The sequence below is a fragment of the Xiphophorus hellerii genome, chromosome 1 (assembly GCF_003331165.1).
Source record: "Xiphophorus hellerii strain 12219 chromosome 1, Xiphophorus_hellerii-4.1, whole genome shotgun sequence".
Classification (NCBI taxonomy): domain Eukaryota; kingdom Metazoa; phylum Chordata; class Actinopteri; order Cyprinodontiformes; family Poeciliidae; genus Xiphophorus; species Xiphophorus hellerii.
This window is the reverse complement of record NC_045672.1, coordinates 6548330-6568011: the sequence shown is the minus strand read 5'-3', so window position 1 is coordinate 6568011 and position 19682 is coordinate 6548330. Positions and strand designations below refer to the sequence as shown.

Sequence of the window (19682 nt, the reverse complement as noted above, 5' to 3'; positions counted from 1 at the left end):
TCTTTTCTCTGTCTGCCCTTTGCTCCTGGGGATGGGATTTATTTATTTGTTCGTTTTTGGGGGGGGGACAAAAGTTTTAAAAAAGCCTTAAACAAGAATAAAAACAGAAGAATGGTTCCTAAAGAACCAGGACAATCAAACTAACTCAGAAGACTGATGGAGAAAAAGGGACAAACCCTCCGTAGATTTCTGTACAAAAGGGGCGAGGCGGGCTCACAGTGGGTGTTTTTCAGTAACTGGGTGGTCTTTAATTTAAACGGGGGGTGTAGAGTTCTTCCTCTCTTGCAAGCTTCAGCACCATAATCACAAATATGCTAATATGTAGACAGTTTAAACAAGTTAATAATATCAGAATTTCTGTAGGTTTTACATTTCCACCAATTTATTTTCTTTTGCAGCACTATTTCCATGAACAAAGCCATTGTGAACTAATTCATCCTTACTCTCTAAACCATCCAAGGGTGTGTGACACGATTCTGAAAATGGACGCACTGTGTCCATTTTCAGAATCGTGGCTAAAATTAATGTCTGATAGAAGCTTGAGGCTTTCAAATCAGCATAGTGACTGCATCCAGGGCTGTGCTAGCTATAGCCATGTGATCTGGTTAAACCCTTTGGAAAGTGACCGTTTCTGCATTTCTAAAGTTTAGTAATAAACTAAATCATTAGTTAGACCAGTGAATGTGCTTTTCTCTGCACATTCACTGGTCTAACAAAAATGAGATGGAGAGTTTGTTCCTCAAGTTTAGTTTTTTTTTTTTTTTTGTCTAAAGGATAGAAATAAGTCGTTCCCGTTATGTATTTTTTTATATTTAATATCTCTCTTTGCTTTTCACAACAGCAGAAAGACTGCAGTCTAATACAGAAATTCAAGTAGTTTTTTTCTCCTCAGCATCATCCATTTACATCTCATCACTATTTTCACCTGTGAATCATTTCTTGTGTGTTAATAAAAACAGTAAATGTAGAACTTTTTGCACTTTTTGCAGCTCAAATCGAGATCCACAGTGTGAAAAAACTTGATTGACCAGCACAGAGTCCTGACCTCAACCTGACTGAACAACTTTGTAATTAATTGGTGCAGAAACTCAAAGCAAGGCCTTTCGGACATCCGTGTAACATCAGTGTCTGACCCAAGAGGTCAGTTTCTGTATGAATGACCAAATGGTCCATCATATGGATTAAGAATCAGATGTCATTTAAGTTAGAGGGTTTGTGAATCTGGACGCCCGAATAAGCTTGAATATGTATTGTATTAAAAACTAGCTAGCTTGTTTTAGATCCACCTGTTTGGTCCACTGCCTTAAGTATTGTCTCTGAACTGAAATGCAGAACCAATCTGCTGCTTTTTCAATTTAGTTGCTGGTTCATCTGCAGGAACCTGCCTAATAGCAAACAGATCTGCAGGTTGTGACAAGGTCATGGAGGCGAAGCCGGAGTAGCAAAGATTCGTATGAAAGTGGCATTGTTGTAGCGTGGCTTGTCTGCTAGCACGCTCCTGGCTCCTGATGTGGTCTGAGGTCGAGCTGGCAGCTCGTGTTTACTGGAAGGACTCTGGACCATGTTGTGATGTGTGGAGGGAACTTGGCAACATCCTCACTGCCGTCACTCTGCAAGAGGTTTTCCAGATTAGCTCGATTCCAGCTGTGTTGTGATGGGTCATATAGGCTGGAGAACGAAGCGGGTCCTTCCTGCTACATTTCCTCGGCTCTTAGCGTTGCATCTCAGCTCCCGACTGTGAGACATGGGGAAAACATGGCGTACTGTCATAATTCTGCTGACGTTCCATCTCCTGGTCACATCAAAACACATGCAGACACGTAAATAAAACTGTGTTATTAAGATTACATGCCATAGCATTACACTGATGAAAGCTGGCTGTGAACATTAAACTGAACAGGATGATGGACTCCATGTGGTTACTAAGGTTTCTTTGCTGCTCTCTCCTCAGACTCTTCCGTGGTGCAGGAATCAAGCTCCCCTCCTCGCATTCCTTCACTAAAAGGGGGAAATCCCAGTAGCAGCTGTTTGATCCGCTCTGCCTCCAGTCCGGAGCAGAGCCTGTCACCGCATCAATCCACTCCTACACCGCTGCATCCACCATCAGCTGTTCCTTTAGCATCTACAGCCAGCAGTCCTCTGTACGGCGCAGCGCACAGTGCCACTAAAGTCAGCAGAGACGTTAAAGCCTCCACCTCTTTCCCTTCCAACAGTCCTGTAGAGATGGTTGAACCGTCTCTGTCCCCCCGAGTCGCCCAGGCAACAAGAGGCGCCTTGGAGGAGGAGATACCAGAACGGAGGAAAACCCCAGAAACTCTCGCTCCAGGAGAAAGAAAGCCTCATCAAAGAGCAGAGCCCCCAGGTGAAACACGGCCCCCGGGAAGCCTCGGGCCCCCGGCTTCTCAGCCTCCGCAGGCCAGGAGAGCTCTCTTTAGCTCCCCGCCACAACCTGTCCCAGTAAGACGGGCAAAGAGTGAAGGGCACGTTCTGGGGGAAGGAGCCAAGCCGGCCCAGTCGGCTGTACCAGAGGTCTGTACAGACGCCACCATGAACGACCGGCTCTGGAGCAAACTGGAGCCTGGCAGCCACCGAGACAGCATGTCTTCGTCCTCCAGCATCTCCTCCAACGACACGGTGATCGACCTGTCTCTACCTAACCTGGCTAGAAGGAGCCTGGGCGTTCTGCCCAGTCCCAGTAACGGCTGCGACGCCTCCCGGATCGACTGCCGCCGCGCCGCGCCAGCTCCCTGCGACACGGTGAGGGTCAGTAAGAGCAAGTCCAACCCCAACCTTCAGCAAAGGAGCTGTCCCAAAGATGAGCTTAAGCCCCGCCCATTGCAGCCAGCCCAGAATGGTGCAGACGAGTCACCTGGCAGACTGACCCAAAGAAGGCACACCTGGTGCCGGCTTTACATGGAAGGACTCAAGCAGGCGTCACCCAAAAGGCCGAGTGGCGCTGCAACCTCAGCTGCGTCCATGTCAAAGAGTCTCGGAGACCTGACCTCTGAGGACATCTCCTGCAACTTTGACAGCAAGTACCGCAGCATCAGCCGCAGCTTCATTGTACGGCCCAGCAGAGATGCGCTCCGTAAGGGCAGCGCTCCGAGGAGCCGGCCGCAGAGCGACCTGACGGAGCAGCTGCGCAGGCTGACTGACGTGGAGCCGCTGAGTCCCTGCGACTTCATCCCGGAGGGCGGAGCCAGGGAAGCGGGGGGGCAGGAGGCCGAGGAGGCGCTGGTGAGACGGACCTCATCCAGGAGCCAGAGCAGGGTCCGCTACATCGCCAACAGGGCCAAACAGGCCCAGGAAAGGAAGCGGCTGCAGGGTTTGCTCCAGGCCAGGAGTGCTAGCTTCAGCTTTACTGGGAGCACTGAGAGCACTGGCAGTGGTGCTGGTCCCATGGAGGAGCGGGGGAACCCAGAGGGAGCATGCTCTGTGGGCCAGAGTCCCTGCAGCAGCCTGGACCTGCTGAGTCAGCTGGAGCCCCCCTCCCATGTACAGCCCCCCATGACAGCTGACAGCGCCCAACTGTTCTTCAGGCTGCAGCTCTGAGAACGGGCTGACTTGGAACTGATGGTGGGAGACTCAGCTAGAAACTTGATTTGAATCCATTTCTCCAGATTTTTTTTTTGCCGGTTTCTCAAAACAGACTGTCACCAAGCAGAGCATCTGATCCCGTCTCAGTTAAACTCAAACGACCACTTCTCGTAGAAACCATCAGGTGCTTTTCTACAGCAGGAACTGGAGGCTGGGATGAGCCCCGCCCCCTCTGCTCACCTTCCTATCGCTCACTTCCTGGTTCAAGCTTACACACTGAGGATGCAGTTACTGTAATACTGTACTCACCGGTCACACTGTTCTGGTTGCCCGAGCCTCTCTCCCCCCCTTCCCCAAACACACACACACACCCCGTTCTCTTCACCATCCTCTTCCCCGGTACAGTTTCTTTTAAAGGAACAAGCTCTGCGCTGTGGAAGTTGGAAAATGGACTATAGTGAAAAGTTTTTATATAATATATTAACTGATATTTGTGTTGAATCTGACCTGCTCTCATGTGTCTGTATTTTTTAGACATGACCTCACAGTAGCAATAGATACTAGAGAACAGGATTTTAATTTTTTTTTTTTTTTTTATTTGCTTGAACTTTTTAGATGTAAATTAGATTGTTTATGTGGAGGCATTGCCAACTCATCCATCTGTTAGCAATATTTTGAACATGATAGAATGTCATGAAGAATAATGTGCCGTTTGATGCTGAAAGTCTTGTCTTTGCTGAAAAAGATGACTGGTTTTTCAATGCAAGGATTGAAAATGTAGATTTTTAAGGGACTAATTCTGGCCGTTCTGTTGTAACCGGACTGAGCTCCTATTCTGTTGACTGTAGTCTGTGGCATGTCCAGGCGCCAACACCCTGTTCTTTAACTGAGCCGCTTCGACCTGGCCCTTTATGTTGACCGCATGCCTTTTTAAGCACACTACTAACTTCCTTCGTTTTACCAATTTTTTTATATGAAGATTTAAGATTTTAGCCGCTTCTCGGATCACCTCGTGTTGGCGAGCAGGGCATCGCGTCCGAATCCCTGTTTTCGTTTCTCCGCGCTCCTAAAGGAAGACGGGAATGATCTTGTTTGTTCCGTTCGCCCTGCCCTCCAAGTTCTTTGAGCAGACACTCTGAAGACAATATTGAGTTCAAACAATGTGTAATTATGACATGAATAAAACTCGGATAACACTGAATGCTTTTCACACCTCATTTGCTTCATTTGTGTCTAATCTGTCAGAAGCCGCCCGAGTTCCAGAAAGCCGGAGGATTCATTAGCGGAGCAGCTAAACTGAGGCTGACGCAGACTGACATGAACAAGCCTCTGGCCTTGGTGTTGGCAGCTCCAATTATGTCCTCTGCTTGGGTCTTCGTTTAGCAGCCGTTACTCCTCCCAGCCTCTGCAGCAGGAGGGGAGAAAGAAGAACAGACCCCCCACAGGAGCAAGGAATGTTCCAGAACAAAGAGACTGGGCAAAAAAAAAAAGAACAAGTTCAACGAATCGTTTAGAGACAAAAAAACATGTTTGTGATAATTTCTTGTGTGCCAAGAAAAGATCAGTCTTCCTCACCACGTTAAGACTTTTTAGAACGTTGCTTAAATTGGTTTGAGGATTTTAATTTTATTTTATTTTTTAGAATAATCAAGATGTTCAGTTCTTGTAAATGTCCTGCCACAGGACGGAACATCCTGATTCGCATAAATCAATCCAGTTTATTTGTGTAGCCCGTTTCAGTAAAACAGCAGTTCAAAGTGCTTTGAATTGTGAAACAAACTTCACAAAAACATCATATAGTTAACAGTTATGAAAACCAATAACGGACATTACATCTGGTCAAGTGCCATCTTTAAAATCATCAATACACATCAAATATGTTGGTCAATGTTCCATTTATTTAGGTTCAAAAGCTACTAAACTGGCAGCGTTTTAATCCTGATTTAAAGGAAGTCAGTGTTTCAGCTGTTTTGCAGTTTTATAGAAGTTTGTTCCAGATTTGTGGTGCATAGAAGCTGAATGCTGCTTCTCCATGTTTGGTTCTGGTTCAGGGTATACAGAGCAGAATCAGAAGACCTGAGGGGTCTGGAAGGTTGATGCAACAGCAGCAGATCTTTAATCTATTTTGGTTCTGGGCTGTTCAGTGATTTATAAACTAGCAGTATTTTAAAGTCTATTCTCTGAGCTACAGGGAGCCACTGGAAGGATTTTAGAGGTGTGGGAAATTTCCTTTGGGGAAGGACTGGTTTCCACACACTACACCAATGTGAAGATTCAGCAATTGACCATTTAAATGCCTAGAAAGATGACATAGAAATGAATGGCATACATAATTACTACATGTTTGAAATTACTTCAATACAAGTGGCTGATGAGGATGAAATGCCTGGTAAACTGTAGCGCATATCTGGGAACCCTCCAGGGATATGTATTAGTGTCCATGATTTTATATATATATATATATCAATATCGCAAGATATCGTTGGATATATTATGTTATTATATCCAACATAATAATTGGATACGTTCCTGTTATCCAATTATTGTAGTGCATTGTTTTTTTTAAAAAAAAACAAACAATGACTAATAAAAACAATGAAGGAAAAATCATTAGAAATCTGTGGACGCTGTATAAGTTATCAAAGAAGTCCAACAAACCTTTGAACTGACGCTGGAGTTCTGATGAACAGAATTTCAAATCGTCTCCTCTCTCCCGAGTCTTGAAATCCGGACAGACTCCGCTCAGCCCCTCCTCGCTTTCTCAGGACACTGGTTTGTCACTCAGAGCTTCATCCATTGTCCAGTTGGTGGTGTGAAAAGCTGACGGCCACCTCCAGTGCACTGCCGGACCCTGCCAGGCCTTCTTCAGATCCGTAGGACTTTGTGAAGCACGACATGCTTGTTTTAGAGCCACAGACTCTGCTCCTGCCAGCTCACAAGCACAAAAGACGGCTTCATTAGGATTCCAGGAAAACCACCGAGCCCCTCTTAAAGCCGTATTTATCTGGACAATTTGGCACGACTCGGCCTCTCAACCGAAACCTCAAGGCCCCGTCTAGCACTTCAACCCTGACAGAATGTTTTTGTCTCGGAGTGAATGCACTTTCTGCTCTCAGGCTGAAACCACTGCCTGTTCTCAGAGGCTCTGAGCAAATAAATCAGTTTGTAAGCATAAGCTGTAGGACAGATTTGGTAGATTCTCTTCCAAAAAAAAAAAAAAGGTCTTCGGCAAATAATGCAGCAAACTGTTAGACCTGGGGTTGGAGAACTGGAAGGAAGCTGAACTTCTTAGGTTGGATTGTAATTTAGCCCAGTGAGTTGAAAGCTAGAGCAAGCTGTTCTCCTCTTGACTTTCATTCAGTTGAAATGTTTATTCAGGGGCTTTTCTGTGTTCAGTCTTGGAGATGAGGATGGGGGAGTTTGATCTTCCTCCATCTGCAGGTTTTGTTGCTCCACCAGGACCCATTGCAACACACTCCCTCCCCAGAAGTGGTGGGCTCCTGAACTTTCCAGCACCTCCACACACACACACACATTCCCTGATGACTTCAAACTGTATTACGTAACCTTCCAAAGCCCACATGTAGTGACTGACATTTCAAACCTAATAATCCCAAAATGTGTGTAGCACAGATCAACACGGCAAGCACTGCGAACAGATGACAGTGCAAAAATATTCTGGTTAAACTGGTAACAGTCTGCCTGCACACATGTGGAACCTCCTCCTCATCTCTCTCAGACTCAGCTTCCTGTGGTCCTGGGTCTGATCTCCTCCCTCTTTGGACCCACCATATAAACCCCCAAACTGCTTTCTGCTGCACCCAGTTCCTCCCACACGCCTCCGACAGGACCTGGAATTTCTCCTCATACAGAACTCCCCACTTTTCATCATCTCTGGCAGGAATTAGGTAAGAGGTCTCCTTTGTAGCTCCATGCGAAGGCATTTAGCCACCAAAGTGGTTTTCATTAATTATTGTGAGACCCAGCCGTAGTCATTATCCTATTCTCTCCAGCTCTGTGGAAACATGAGAGCGGTTTTGGCTTTGGTTTGTGTGAGCGCCATGACTGCGTGGAGCCACACTGCAGGTGAGAAAAACTCCACTTCACCCATCAGATCTGAGGGGAAAAAATCAGTTTGTCTTGAAGCGGGAGGAGAGGAGGTCGATTATTATCACCTGGAGTGGTTGGGATAGATGGGTTTTCTGTTGGGGAACATCATGAAAACCCAGTTGCTAGTTGGTGTCAACGCTTCGCCTGTTTATCAGGGCAGAACGCCAAACTTTTCTGTTTACAGCTGAAATAAAACGGGCTCTGAGAGACTCCTCCTGTTTGAAATCTGAGGAGGAGTAACTACGAGTTACATTTACTCGAGTAACTGAAAAACAAAATGGACCTCTGCCGCACTTCTTCCCATTATGATGAGGTAATTCTTCTCTGACTACCTCTACCTTATTCACTGAATGATGAATAATGATGTTTTAGCCATAAAAAAAACACAACACACATTTACAGTTTCTGTTAAAGTTGCAGTAGGTAACGTTTGGAAGAATGTTTTGTTTTTGTTTTTTACGTATTTGTTAAATATAGGAACATATTTGTTAACTCACTATGTCATGACAATATAATATGAGGCAGATCATCTTTGAAAAATCCACCTGCTCCCTGTGGTCCTACTGCCACCAACAGAATTACACCACTCAGAATCAGCCAATCAGAGCCAGGAGGAGGGTCTTAGCACTGCCAATCACCCTTGTGTACGTGCTGCTCAAGATTGCTGGTTATAGTACATATGTGCTTTATTATACGTCCACTGAAATAAACTAAAAGGGGTGGTCAGCAGATATTTTGTCCTTGGGCTACAATTATTTCCTGTCTGTTAATTGGCTCAAAAATAATCAACATATGATTCCGTTTTAAATTATTTCCAATTTCATAAATATTTCTGCATTTAAGTGCTTTATAAATAAGCATGTGATCCACTGACTTGCAGCCATCTAAGCAAACTGCAGGATTTTAGAATCTTGAAAAGTTTTAATGAAAGGAAAATTTCCTTTAAAATGTATCCCTTTAAATAAATTTCTTTCATCAATGCTGCCACTCTATACGATAAAAGCTTTAAGTAAATTATCCTTTAACGCCTGTCTTGCAGCTTGCGTTTTCTGCCTGGTAGTTTTCTCGCAGAGGCAGTGACATCACTTCCTCCTGCAGTCATATTTCTGCACACTTGATGCCTGAATCTGTGCCAGCCTACTCTGGCTGACCCATGAGGAAGGGTCACGCTCCCAAATCAATCTCAGCCTTTACCCCACTGGCTGTACTGGACTGCTGGAGTCCCATCAAAGCACAGAGGGGGCAGCGTCCACTGTGGCAGAGTCCTGTTTCTCACCAGTGGAGGGGCTGCTGCCACGCTGCGATGAATCAATTAACCCTAGGTGGAGGGGGTCAGCGGCAGACAGGACCGGACTGGACCCGACCGGATCGGATGTCTCAGGCATCTCGGCAGATTTTCCGTCCTGCCATCCTCTCCGGAGGAGGCTGACAGAGTGTCATGGGCTTTGTGAGATCCAGCCAAGCCGGCTTTGTTACGGCATGCAGCTCTGAAAGGCCCCGCTCCCCTGGCACCTCCGCTCCCGTCTCTGACCGACCCTGGCAGCACATGTTAGGTCCTGCTGGACACGCCGTATCGCCATTGGTCACTTATGGCAAAATGCAAACAACTAGGAGTGACATGAGCGACAAAAACAAATGGCTGGGTTTGCCCCTCCCCATCCCCCGCCCCGTCCCTTGCTCTGATTACACAGGGGCCCGAAAAGGATGGGTCCACAATCTGATCCCCTCATGGGGGGGCTGGTCAACCCCCTCATTATACCTCTCAGCCCTCCGCTCAGCATGGAGCTGCTTTCTGAAATCTCCTGCAAAACAACCTCCAACAAAACCGCCATTGTTCTGCGGGGGCCGTTTGGCTAACTTACCGCTGTGGCTCTGAGGAGAACATGATGCGGCTCAAAGCAACAATCTGCTTCATTAGCCATCAGCCGAACAAGTGGCAACTCTAAATCCTTTCATTGTCTGCATATGTTTATGTACAATCGCATTGCCATGCTTCTTCATCACAACTCCACCCTGTTGCCTTTGTCTCTCTCATTCCAGATGCCAAGGAGTTATCCATCACCACTATAAAGGTATCCTTGTCTCCACCTTTCATTGAGCATGAATGCCTGGAGGAGGCACAAAAGTTGCTTCTTTTAAAGTCAGGACTCGATTCTGTTGAGAATGACATCACAGCCTGGAATAATTTGGGTTAATTAAGTAAATTTATGTTGGTTATGTAGAAAATTTTGACGTTACTCTAGAGGTCTTAATTCAACATTCAAACATAAAGGTTTACGTTCATTGGGATTACTATGTTTTTTAAACGGTTTAGGAAAGCCACAGCATTGTAAGTTTCCTATAGGTTAATTCTCAGTTGGAGACACACATCTGTGCATGCATTTTAAGACAACGCCTCAAGACAAGATGAGAAGAAATCAGCAAATATATGTAGAGACGTGTGGAGCTGCACCAGGTCCATGAAGGTTCCAGATTCATCTGTTCAAACAAAGCAAATATAAACACCATGGGAATGTCCAACCACAGTGGCAGTTTGGACAAAAAGATGTTTTCCCAGCGATAAAACAGGAAATGCCTCTGGAATTTGGGATGTCTAATTGCAATTCAGGAAATGATCATCTGGAATATCTCCCAAGCCTACGATTCCAGTCTGGAAAGTCTGAGGTTCCTCATCAGTCCTGACCTAAAAGTTATGCATGACATTTTTTCTGCAATGTTTGTAGCCTGATAGTGACTGAGCACAATATTCACACCTCAGATTTTAGAACTTGTAAACGCCATAATCAGGTTAAATAAACATGACATAAAGCTTAGGCGGCATCCAACTACATTTTTATCAACAGGATTGTACAGCACCACACATTTAATGTGATAGAAACTAACCCAGATACAGTTAAATATATTGCTATAAGTTATGTTGTTTCAACATTACGTAGCTGTGTTATGCAGAGTCAAAGGCTCTATTCAAGACTTGAGAATCAATTTTAAAAACTCAACTAGAAAAGCACCTTAGGTTGTAATTTTGAGTTGGAAAGTTCTACTTTGTTAAATGTTAAAGTTTGGGCACCTTAACATTTGCAATGGATGCCTCAACTGTTATAAAGGTATACAGGAATACATGACTCATGTGCACCTCTTATGTCCCACATGAGCAGCATTAAACACAGCATGACTACCTCAGACATAGAAATGGTGACGGGTCATAAAGACACTGCAACACTTTTGTTCCATCAATGAAGTATTTACAATAAAAGGCTTGAGGTCGTTAGTGCCACAGCCCATTAAGTGTATTATATTTATTTAGACGGAACATGCAAAGAAAAAAAAAAATCCCCATTTGATTCAAATTATTACCTACATGGAGCTAACATTTATTCAGAGATAAGTATTTCTCTGTTTTAATTTTCATATTTCATCCATTCACATTCCATTCTCTTAGCACCGTGTTATGACCTGCTTTTCCACAGTGATCCGCCTCATACAACTTGTGCCGTTTTCCCAGGATGACCCATACGCCATGAGCAGAGGCTCCCAGTTGGAGGGCTACTGCATTGACCTGATCTCAGAGCTGTCCAAGAAGCTGGGCTTCAAGTACAACGTCCACCCGGTGAAGGACGGCAGGTATGGAGCCATGGACTCATCTGGGAACTGGAACGGCATGATTGGAGAAGTAATCAGGGGGGTAAGTTAAAGATGTCAAAATGATGGGAAAGTATGGAAGTCTTGGCTTCGATGAGGAACGGATACATGGATAAAGATTAAAACACAGCAGGTGTTTTACGGGAAACAACACTGCATGGGAACAACGACCCCCAGGGTTGACCTGTCCTCCACCGCAGGGATTCTAAGTCTAAGTCCCTCCTTTTTTTCAACCGGTCCTTGTAACTTGGTTTCACATCATCCATTGTATAAAATGTGGATGCACCGAATGACCATGTTTCTGTGGGTTACTGTGTGCTTTTGTGTGTTCAGTGGGTTGAAATAATTCTTGGACAAGCACATTTCAGTAGCGATACATAGTTGTGTAACCTGTTCTCATAACACACATTATTTTTCAACTCAACAGACAGAAGCATTTTTTTAAATGTTTTTTTTTGGGGGGGGGGGTTGAGATTTTGGGGGGGTTCCATATTTGTATTGATAAATAATAGACTGAAATGGGTGGGGGTTCAAACCAGCAACTCACTGGTTACAGGTTGAACTCTCATGTCCTGAGCCACCATCGTCCCTCAATGATTTCTTCTCCAACCTGGTAATAATCAGCCCCATGTTCTGCGCTTTATTTTGATCTGAGAGTCTGGACCCTCGACTATCGAGAAACGATAGATTGCTGGAGGCGGGACTCTGTTGAAATCTTTAATGTTATCCAATCTTTAATGGTTGTTCATGATGTATGTAATGTGCCGGTTCAATGTTACCAGAAACAACCCCGTGGAGAGTACAACTACAATATCTTTACCAGGAATAAAATGTTTTAAACATTCCTCTTGCTCAAACTTGAACTGCTTAATATTTGGAAGAGCAACTATGTTCACTTCCTCCAATGTGCGCCTACGGTTGTAGTTTGGCAAACTGAAATTAGGAAGTCTAAAAGTCTTAAACAGTTTGGAAATCGTTTACAACTCCTCTTTCTGTTTGCTGATTGGTCAGGATGAAAGGCAACCTGTGAACCTGAGAAATCCAGTTCAATGGGAGGAATCTCATTGAGCAGAGCTGCATAGTAGACAGTTCTTCTCGATTCAGGCTACAATCAACTATTATTACTGTTAAAGTATGAAACGCTTGGTTGAATGTGGACTGAGAGAACGTTGGGGAGCTTCGGCTGACAATGACGTGCCTCCTGTCCTGAAATTGTGACTCTCCTTGTTGCTGCAATCTCTACCAGGAGGCTGATCTGGCTGTGGCCCCGCTGACCGTCACTGCTGTCAGAGAACGCTTCGTGGACATGACCACGCCCTTCATCCAAACTGGACTCAGCTTCATCATGCGTAAAAGCGCTGACTCTGAGGACCACTCCTTCAGCCTGCTGTCCCCGTTCTCCACAGAGATGTGGGTCGGTGTTCTCATTGCTTTCCTGCTAACAGGACTCTGTGTGTTCTTGGTGGGCAGGTGAGTTCAGCTCCAAAACAGAACGCTCCAAACATCATTTCTGATTTCAGCTTCGAAAATGTTCGGGGTGCGCGGTGGTAGAGCGTACTCAGCACGTACACAAGCCTCAATCACGTCTTCTCCTTCTCTCACATCTCCATTTCTTGCCTATTAACTGAACGATGAAGGCCACAGCCTAAAAACAAAGAAACAAAAAATGCAATGTTCATAAAAATAAAAATACTCTGCATTGTAATGAACAAAAATGTTTCTGGTGAGGCTAAACTTTTCACAAACAAGTGGGAATGTTTTACTTCATGCCGCTATTTTAATACTTCAAAACACATAATGAGTTAATGAATACATTAATAAGCATTAATACACACACAATAGAAACTATCGTAGTGCCAACTCAGAGTTTAACATCTGCACACTTCCTAATTTCCTCTCTTGGGGATCCAGCCAGTCAGGGCCAAGGAACATGAATGCCCCTTATGGATTGGTTCCTCTGGTTTGTCAAGTAGAATTGTGTCTTGGTAATTCAACTTCCTGAGCTGGATTTCCTGTGAAATATTTCAGGTATGAAAAAAAATAAAATCTGAATAGGCCAATTTTCCACAAATACATTAGAGTTATGTTCCACAGAAGCCTCTGGGAGGGACGTACTGCCCGGTCGTTCCAGACATTCATTATACAATTGATTATTTAAAGTTACAAAACAAATTGAAAAAGTAATAAACAGCCGTTATTTATACAATAACATCAGAATCCAATGAAATACAGTCTGAACAACAAAAAAGGAAAAAAAAAAAACATGAGTGAAATATCGGCGTATGTTTCCTTATGATGCATTTATTGAATTTTTGTATCATTCCTAGCCAAAAGTAAAAGAATGCCAATTGACACTTCTAATGTCACCTTGACCAATCATTTTAAAAGGAGATATGGAGATATTTAAATACATAACTATAACATACTGTAGATGTAGTTTCCTAAATAACGAAGCCATAAGCTTGACGCTCTCCGTCTTTCCCCTTCGGTCCATTTGATGATGAAACGACAAAAAAAAAACAGACTGGATCCTCTTGATAGAGTTTAACGCTTTACTTCCAAAATAAAAACGGTTCAAATGTTACTTTTCCACAGAAATAATAAAGAGTAAACTAAAGAGACGAATGGGAGTCTAAAGAGAGAGGTCAAAAAACTGGGTGGCTTCACTCCAGCTGCCCAACTAACTCTCTCTAGCCAATGTAACAAATTAGTATGCCATAGAGATTTAACAAGTAATCATTTTTATCCAACTAAACAAATTATCATAAGGAATTTAAACATAATTGATCCTAAAGGTCTGAATGAACTAAAACTGAATTTAGGCTTCTACAATAGAGTTTGTTTTATTTAGCTTAAAATGAGACAGAACCTCATTGTTCTTGTGTTTGAACATTGTTTTACTGCAACCTCCCTAAAATCCACAGACAACCGGAATGGGTGTAAGTATCACTTTACACCTACCATCATGTAGTGCTTTAAGACATGGTGCAGAGTCACACAGTCAGCAGCAGATCTGGGCCTGCATTAGTTCACCCACAGAGCGAACAGATTCGGCCGCTCCAAGTGGCTGGTGCAGCAGACTGCTGCTTATAGACAGCAGTCTGGCGTAGCTCCAGCTCAGCATCCAGCACCAGACTCACACAAGTTAGCTGACAGAACCCTCCACCCACCGCTGGGCCCAGACAACACCGCTGTGGTCAGAATAATCAGGTGGGAGGGAGAGACGGCATATGGAGGAGAGGTGAAGCAGCTTTGTGAGTAGAAAGCCACTAATCTGCCTTGAAGCATCAGCAAGACAAAGCAGCTGAGTACCGACTTCAGGAAGAGAAAAACAGAAAGATCTAACCTGGAGAGCAAACAGCCAAACAGCTGCAGAGGGAGGCAGAGCAGACACTGTATTTTCTGAGGGTCTTCAGCGAAACAAACCTTCTCTTCCTCTTCTCCAAATGCTCCATCAGGAGGGTGATGGACTGTATGTGTGAGTGATTCAGCAGCTGCTCGGCCTCAGATAGGAAAGCCCACCAAGAGCTTATCAGGTCTGACCTTTCTACCCCCCCAGCTTCACCAGAACCATCAATGTCTACGACAAGATGCATTTCACCGAGGAAACACTCTGGACTAGAGATAACCGGGCAGTTAAAACACACGCCACCTGTCTGAATGTGCCGGCTGTACAGAACATAAACAAGGGAATGACTTTTTAAAAAATATCTCACTTCAGAATGTAAGATTTAAGCAGAAGACAAACATAAAATGAGAAAAAAGACAAATCAGCGAGTATTCATCTGGTTGCTCCCCTCCGTCCCTCCATCCTTCTGTCTGTTTGTCTGTCCATTTATTCATTGTCTTCTGCTTATCTGAGCAGAACCAAAATATAAACTCACACATGCAAATCCCAACAATGTAGAAGAGACATTTCTCTGTAACTTTAATGGATTCAAAACAGGAATTGAATTGTTTTCTCCAAGCAACATGAATATGAACGGTTTAGATTTCGGCCCCTCTAACCACACCGCCCGCCATGTTTCCCCTCTCAGAATCAGCCCCATGGAGTGGGCCGACCCAGAAGCAGACGAGCACAGTTTTACTCTGCTGCACAGTTTCTGGTACATCACAGGAGCGCTGACCCTGCAAGGTAACACTGGACATTATGCAGACGCAGGAGCAGCCACGCCCTCTGCTGGCTGTCTTTTTAGTCACATCTTTCTCAAAATTCTGCGATGCCTTGATAAAAAAATAAAAAAAACAACATCTTCTGATCCTCACATCTTACCATGATAGATTGTTTTCTGTAAAACAAACTGTAACCCTTTAACATCCCTATGGAATCCTTACAGATATTATCAACGCTAAATTTTGTTGCTTTTTTTTTAACAAGAAAATTTGTACCAGTCGGTTTTAAAACGCAGCTTTTATCAGATCTTACATAGGGACTCGTGGAAAAAAAATAAAAAATCTTCAAATTCTCCTCAGTTTTGCTTTGCTTGTCCACATCCTGTGAGCCGTTCGAATTCATTACTGCACAGCTTCAGAACCCAGAAGGTTCCGTTTTTATCTCCACGTTCTCCGTGGTTCTCACCCCCGGTCTCTCGATCCTCTGCTCTGTTCTCCACAAAACTAAAAGTGACGCTTTCTTCACAGCTCCTATTTTATGAAGCAACGTGTTGACAGCCAGACTGCTCTGTGCGATAAAGTTCCCATGTTTGTTTGAGGGGGAGTTTCACTCTTCCTTCCCTCTGGCTGCCTGCCTGTGTGGCATTTAGAGCCAGTGGTGCTGTAATGTCAACGCAGATTTAGAAAAACGCAACATTCCCATGATAAACATAAACCTTTTTTTTTCCAACTCTAAGCACTGCTGCTTTTAGCAGCCGGATTGTGGAGAGCTGATCCCGTCTTTTGTCCCCGCAGGTGCCGGCCCTCACCCTAAAGCTCTGTCTGGGCGGGTCGTCGGCGCCATCTGGTGGATATTTGCGGTGCTGCTGCTCGCCTGCTACTTTGTCAACTTCAACTCGGTGTTGCGCAACAAGAGCAAGCACACATCCATCACCAGCTTCGAGGAGCTGGCCAACCAGGACGCGATCGACTACGGAACAGTGGAGAACGGCTCCACCATGCTCTTCTTCAAGGCACAGAGACCCCCCCCCCCCCCCCCCCCCCAACACACACACACACACACACACACACGGCGTCCGCCAGGGCATCCGACGCCTTTTAACTGGCTGACCACATGAAATGACTCGTTTTTGTTTCTCCAGAATTCCATCTACCCCGTGTACCGCCGCATCCACCAGCACATGGAGCGCAAAAAGAGCTACGTGTCCACCATGCAGGAGGGGGTTCGCCTGGCTCAGGAGGGGGGCTTCGCCTTCATCGGGGAAGCCGTGTCCCTGGACTTGGCCGTGGCTCGGTACTGCAAGCTGACCCGGGCCCAGGAGCTCATCTCCATGAGGTCATACAGCATCGCCGCGCCTCGGGGTGAGGCGTCTGACATCTGTCAGCATCACATTGCACTGCTGCTTCTTCCACATTGCTGGGCGAAGAACAGAAAACGTATTCCTGTTCAATCACATCACCAGTGTTGTATAGTAACGAAGTAAAAATACTTCACTACTTTACTTAAGTATATTTTGGAGTACTTCATACTTTCCTCGAGTATGAAAATTTTTGATGACTTTCACTTTTACTTCACTATATTTCCGAACTTAATTGCGTACTTTTACTCCGATACATTTTCAATGTGTGGTTTAGTTACTCGTTACAAAAAAGCGAGAGAGAGAAACGCAAGTGTTTTGACCCCACCTACTGATTAGCAAGTAGCAAGTAGGCTACCGAACAAAGTCCGTAGCCTGCTTGCCTGGGCTTGTTCATCACCTCCAATAGGATACACCTGTTTCGCTTCTCCCATTGTTGGGGAAATCAGAAATCAGAACACCTTACAGCTGGCGGGTGGGAGGGACGAACAGAGAAGAGTGCTGCCCACTGACGCGGCTCAGGGATTACGTGACACGCAGCGCCGTGCCCTATAATGCACTGTAAGCTATGTAATGTGTTTGAGGCAGTTGACCAAAATCCCGGACAATTTTTAAATTCCCCCCGGACATCTTTTTAGGTCTGAAAAGTAGGACATGTCCGGGAAAAAGAGGACGTCTGGTCACCCTAGTTCAATGGGGGACAGAAGCCATAGCGATAGCAATTTAGACTAAATTTAACGAATATAGGAAAGGCATGCAAGTTCAAAACCACAAACAATTAACATGTGCTACTCTTTAAAACTGGAACAATTTATTAGCAGGTTTCATTTTGCCTGCACTTGGTTGGGTACATTATTTTAAGTTTATTTGACAAGTTTACCAAAATATAAGAAATGTCATTCAAACTTGCCTTGTTTTACTTTTTACTTGTACTTTTCATTACATTACTTGAGTACATCCATTTTTACAGTAATTTCCATACTTAAGTACAAGAAGTTTCAGATACTTTAAGACTTTTACTCAAGTAACATTTCAGTCAGTGACTTCGACTTTTACCAAAGTCGTATTTTGGAGAGGTACTTGTACTTTTACTTGACTCTGAGATTTCAGTACTTTATACAACACTGCACATCACACATTGAATCAGATGAAGCCATAATTAGTAATGATATTAATATGCATGTGGCAGGCTGCTATTGTGAGCTGAGGTGAGTAAGTAAACTCTGTTATACCGTAACTTGTTATGGTAAAAATTACAACAGGTTTGAGTGTGAAATAATCTTACTCAAGTGAAATGAGAGTAACTTAAAAATTATATATATATATTTTTTTTAATATCTCTGAAATACATTTAGAAATAAATATTAAAAAGCTTAATTAATTAAGCTTGATTAATCAAATCAATTTCCAATTAAATCATCTTCTCCACAATCATGAAAGCTTCGGTTCCAGTTGGGAGCCGTGCTGCAGGGGTCACCGTTTGAAAACCTCCCAGTGGATGGCATTCACAGAACATTTTATATATACAGCAACTTTTACACGGCAAGTCACTTTGGCTACTTCACACCACATTCTCAGCCTCTTCAGTTTATCTTTGCAGACAACCCTTCATGATGTTTTAATTCTTCTGAAATGAAAAACCGAATCTAATCGGAAGCAGCTGTTTCGGGATGGACTGGCGATCGGCCCGGGGCGTACCCGACCTTTCACCCAGTGACCTCTGGAGACAAACGCCAGCTCCTCTCATTTCTTACCCCACTAGGTTCTCCGCTGGTGAAGAACTTGACCATCGCCATCCTCCAGCTCAGTGAGTCGGGGGAGCTAACGCACCTGCGGGAGAAGTGGTGGGCCAGCAGCTGCGTGGGCTCTGATGAGACACACGCATCGGACGCGCTGAAGCCCTACGACCTGTGCGGCCTCTTCCTGCTGCTTGGACTGGGCCTGGGCGTGGGGCTGCTCCTGGCCCTTCTCGAGCTCCTGTCCAGGGCCCGCAGCCGAGCTAAAGACGGCAAGGTAGGCAGAGAGACTCACGCGGCGGGGTGGGGTCATGTGGTGTTCCTGTTCTTTACGGCTCCTCTGCTGTTCCCCAGAAATCCTGCTGCTCGGTGTTGTCATCTGAGCTTCACCAGCGTTTTGGGAGCGGAGGAGAGGGAGCAGAGCAGGAGAGCTCCGACAAGAGCAAAGCATGAAGCAAATGTTCACGCTAGCTGAAATAAAAGCGTTAAAGACAGGAAGAAGCTGACTGTTCCTGTTAGCTTTCTGTTCCTCTGTAGCAACACTCATGTATGTTTTTACTTAATGCTTTTTGTATTTTTGTAGAACACCCTGAGATCAATGTAATGAGGCAACCTCAGAAAGACAGTTGCTCTGAGTATTAAGCTCTCTGGGTTAGTATTTTTTTTTTTAATTTACACTTCAGTTCTTCTCTCCTAACACACCGCAGCTCAGTGTTTCATACTAACACTGTTGTTTTCCCTTGGACTGTTCAAATAAACTTTCCAACAATCCAGTTTCTTTCCTTCTTTAAAGAGTGCAGCGTTATTGGTCACTATACCATGGAAAATCATTCCTGATTCAGTTGAACTATACGCATCCTAATTTGAGACAGAAATAAGAATTACTCAAACTCAAAGTTTGAGCATGCAACAGGTCCTGGGTTTGATTCCCGGCGCCGGATCTTTCTACTGGTTTCTCTCCGGGTAGAAAAGTACTCCGGCTTCTTCCCACAGTCCAAAAGCATGACTGTTAGGTTAATTGATTTCTCTAAATTCTCCTTAGGTATGGATGTGTGCGTGTATGGTTGCCCTGTGATGGTCGCCTGAAATATCTTGCTGGAGATACGCACCAGCACCCCTCCTGACCCCACTAGGGACAAGGGTGTAACAAAATGGATGGATGGATGGATGGACACATAAACCAGCTCAA

The 19682-nt window shown here is 44.6% G+C and overlaps 3 protein-coding genes across 11 annotated transcripts in view; 2 read left to right on the top strand and 1 right to left on the bottom strand.

Annotated features, from left to right (window-relative positions):
* Positions 1-4738, top strand: part of plch2a (phospholipase C, eta 2a) — a 156933-nt gene extending 152195 nt beyond the window's left edge. For 6 of the 8 annotated variants that reach the window (XM_032564301.1, XM_032564309.1, XM_032564317.1 and 3 more), the window contains one exon: positions 1952-4738. In XM_032564301.1, coding sequence (XP_032420192.1) covers positions 1952-3552 — 1601 coding nt within the window. In that variant the 3' untranslated portion in view covers positions 3553-4738. The remainder of the gene's footprint in view (positions 1-1951) is intronic. The other 2 variants (XM_032564321.1, XM_032564320.1) reach the window with 2 other exon arrangements.
* Positions 1-19682, bottom strand: part of LOC116721371 (tumor necrosis factor receptor superfamily member 14-like) — a 1133408-nt gene that overhangs the window by 440274 nt on the left and 673452 nt on the right. The gene's annotated exons all lie outside the window — the stretch shown is intronic.
* LOC116721226 (probable glutamate receptor) lies at positions 7265-19266 on the top strand. 2 transcript variants are annotated; one of them, XM_032564829.1, is made up of 10 exons: positions 7265-7445; positions 7551-7623; positions 9688-9719; positions 11150-11329; positions 12533-12756; positions 15324-15421; positions 16195-16412; positions 16542-16761; positions 18520-18770; positions 18848-19266. In XM_032564829.1, exons 2-10 carry the CDS (start codon positions 7563-7565, stop codon positions 18944-18946), a joined length of 1383 nt encoding a protein of 460 aa, XP_032420720.1. In that variant the 5' UTR covers positions 7265-7445; positions 7551-7562; the 3' UTR covers positions 18947-19266. The 2 variants fall into 2 exon arrangements, with proteins under 2 accessions (XP_032420720.1, XP_032420729.1); XM_032564838.1 differs by lacking the exons at positions 18520-18770; positions 18848-19266 and adding an exon at positions 17888-18148 and having other exon boundaries at positions 16542-16854.

Excerpts from the sequence above, each read along its gene's own strand:
- LOC116721226 (XM_032564829.1), top strand. The coding sequence starts at position 7,563 with ATGAGAGCGGTTTTGGCTTTGGTTTGTGTGAGCGCCATGACTGCGTGG. Across the intron at positions 7,624-9,687 it reads TGCGTGGAGCCACACTGCAG|ATGCCAAGGAGTTATCCATC; the intron begins GTGAGAAAAACT and ends CTCTCATTCCAG. Across the intron at positions 18,771-18,847 it reads GCCGAGCTAAAGACGGCAAG|AAATCCTGCTGCTCGGTGTT; the intron begins GTAGGCAGAGAG and ends GCTGTTCCCCAG.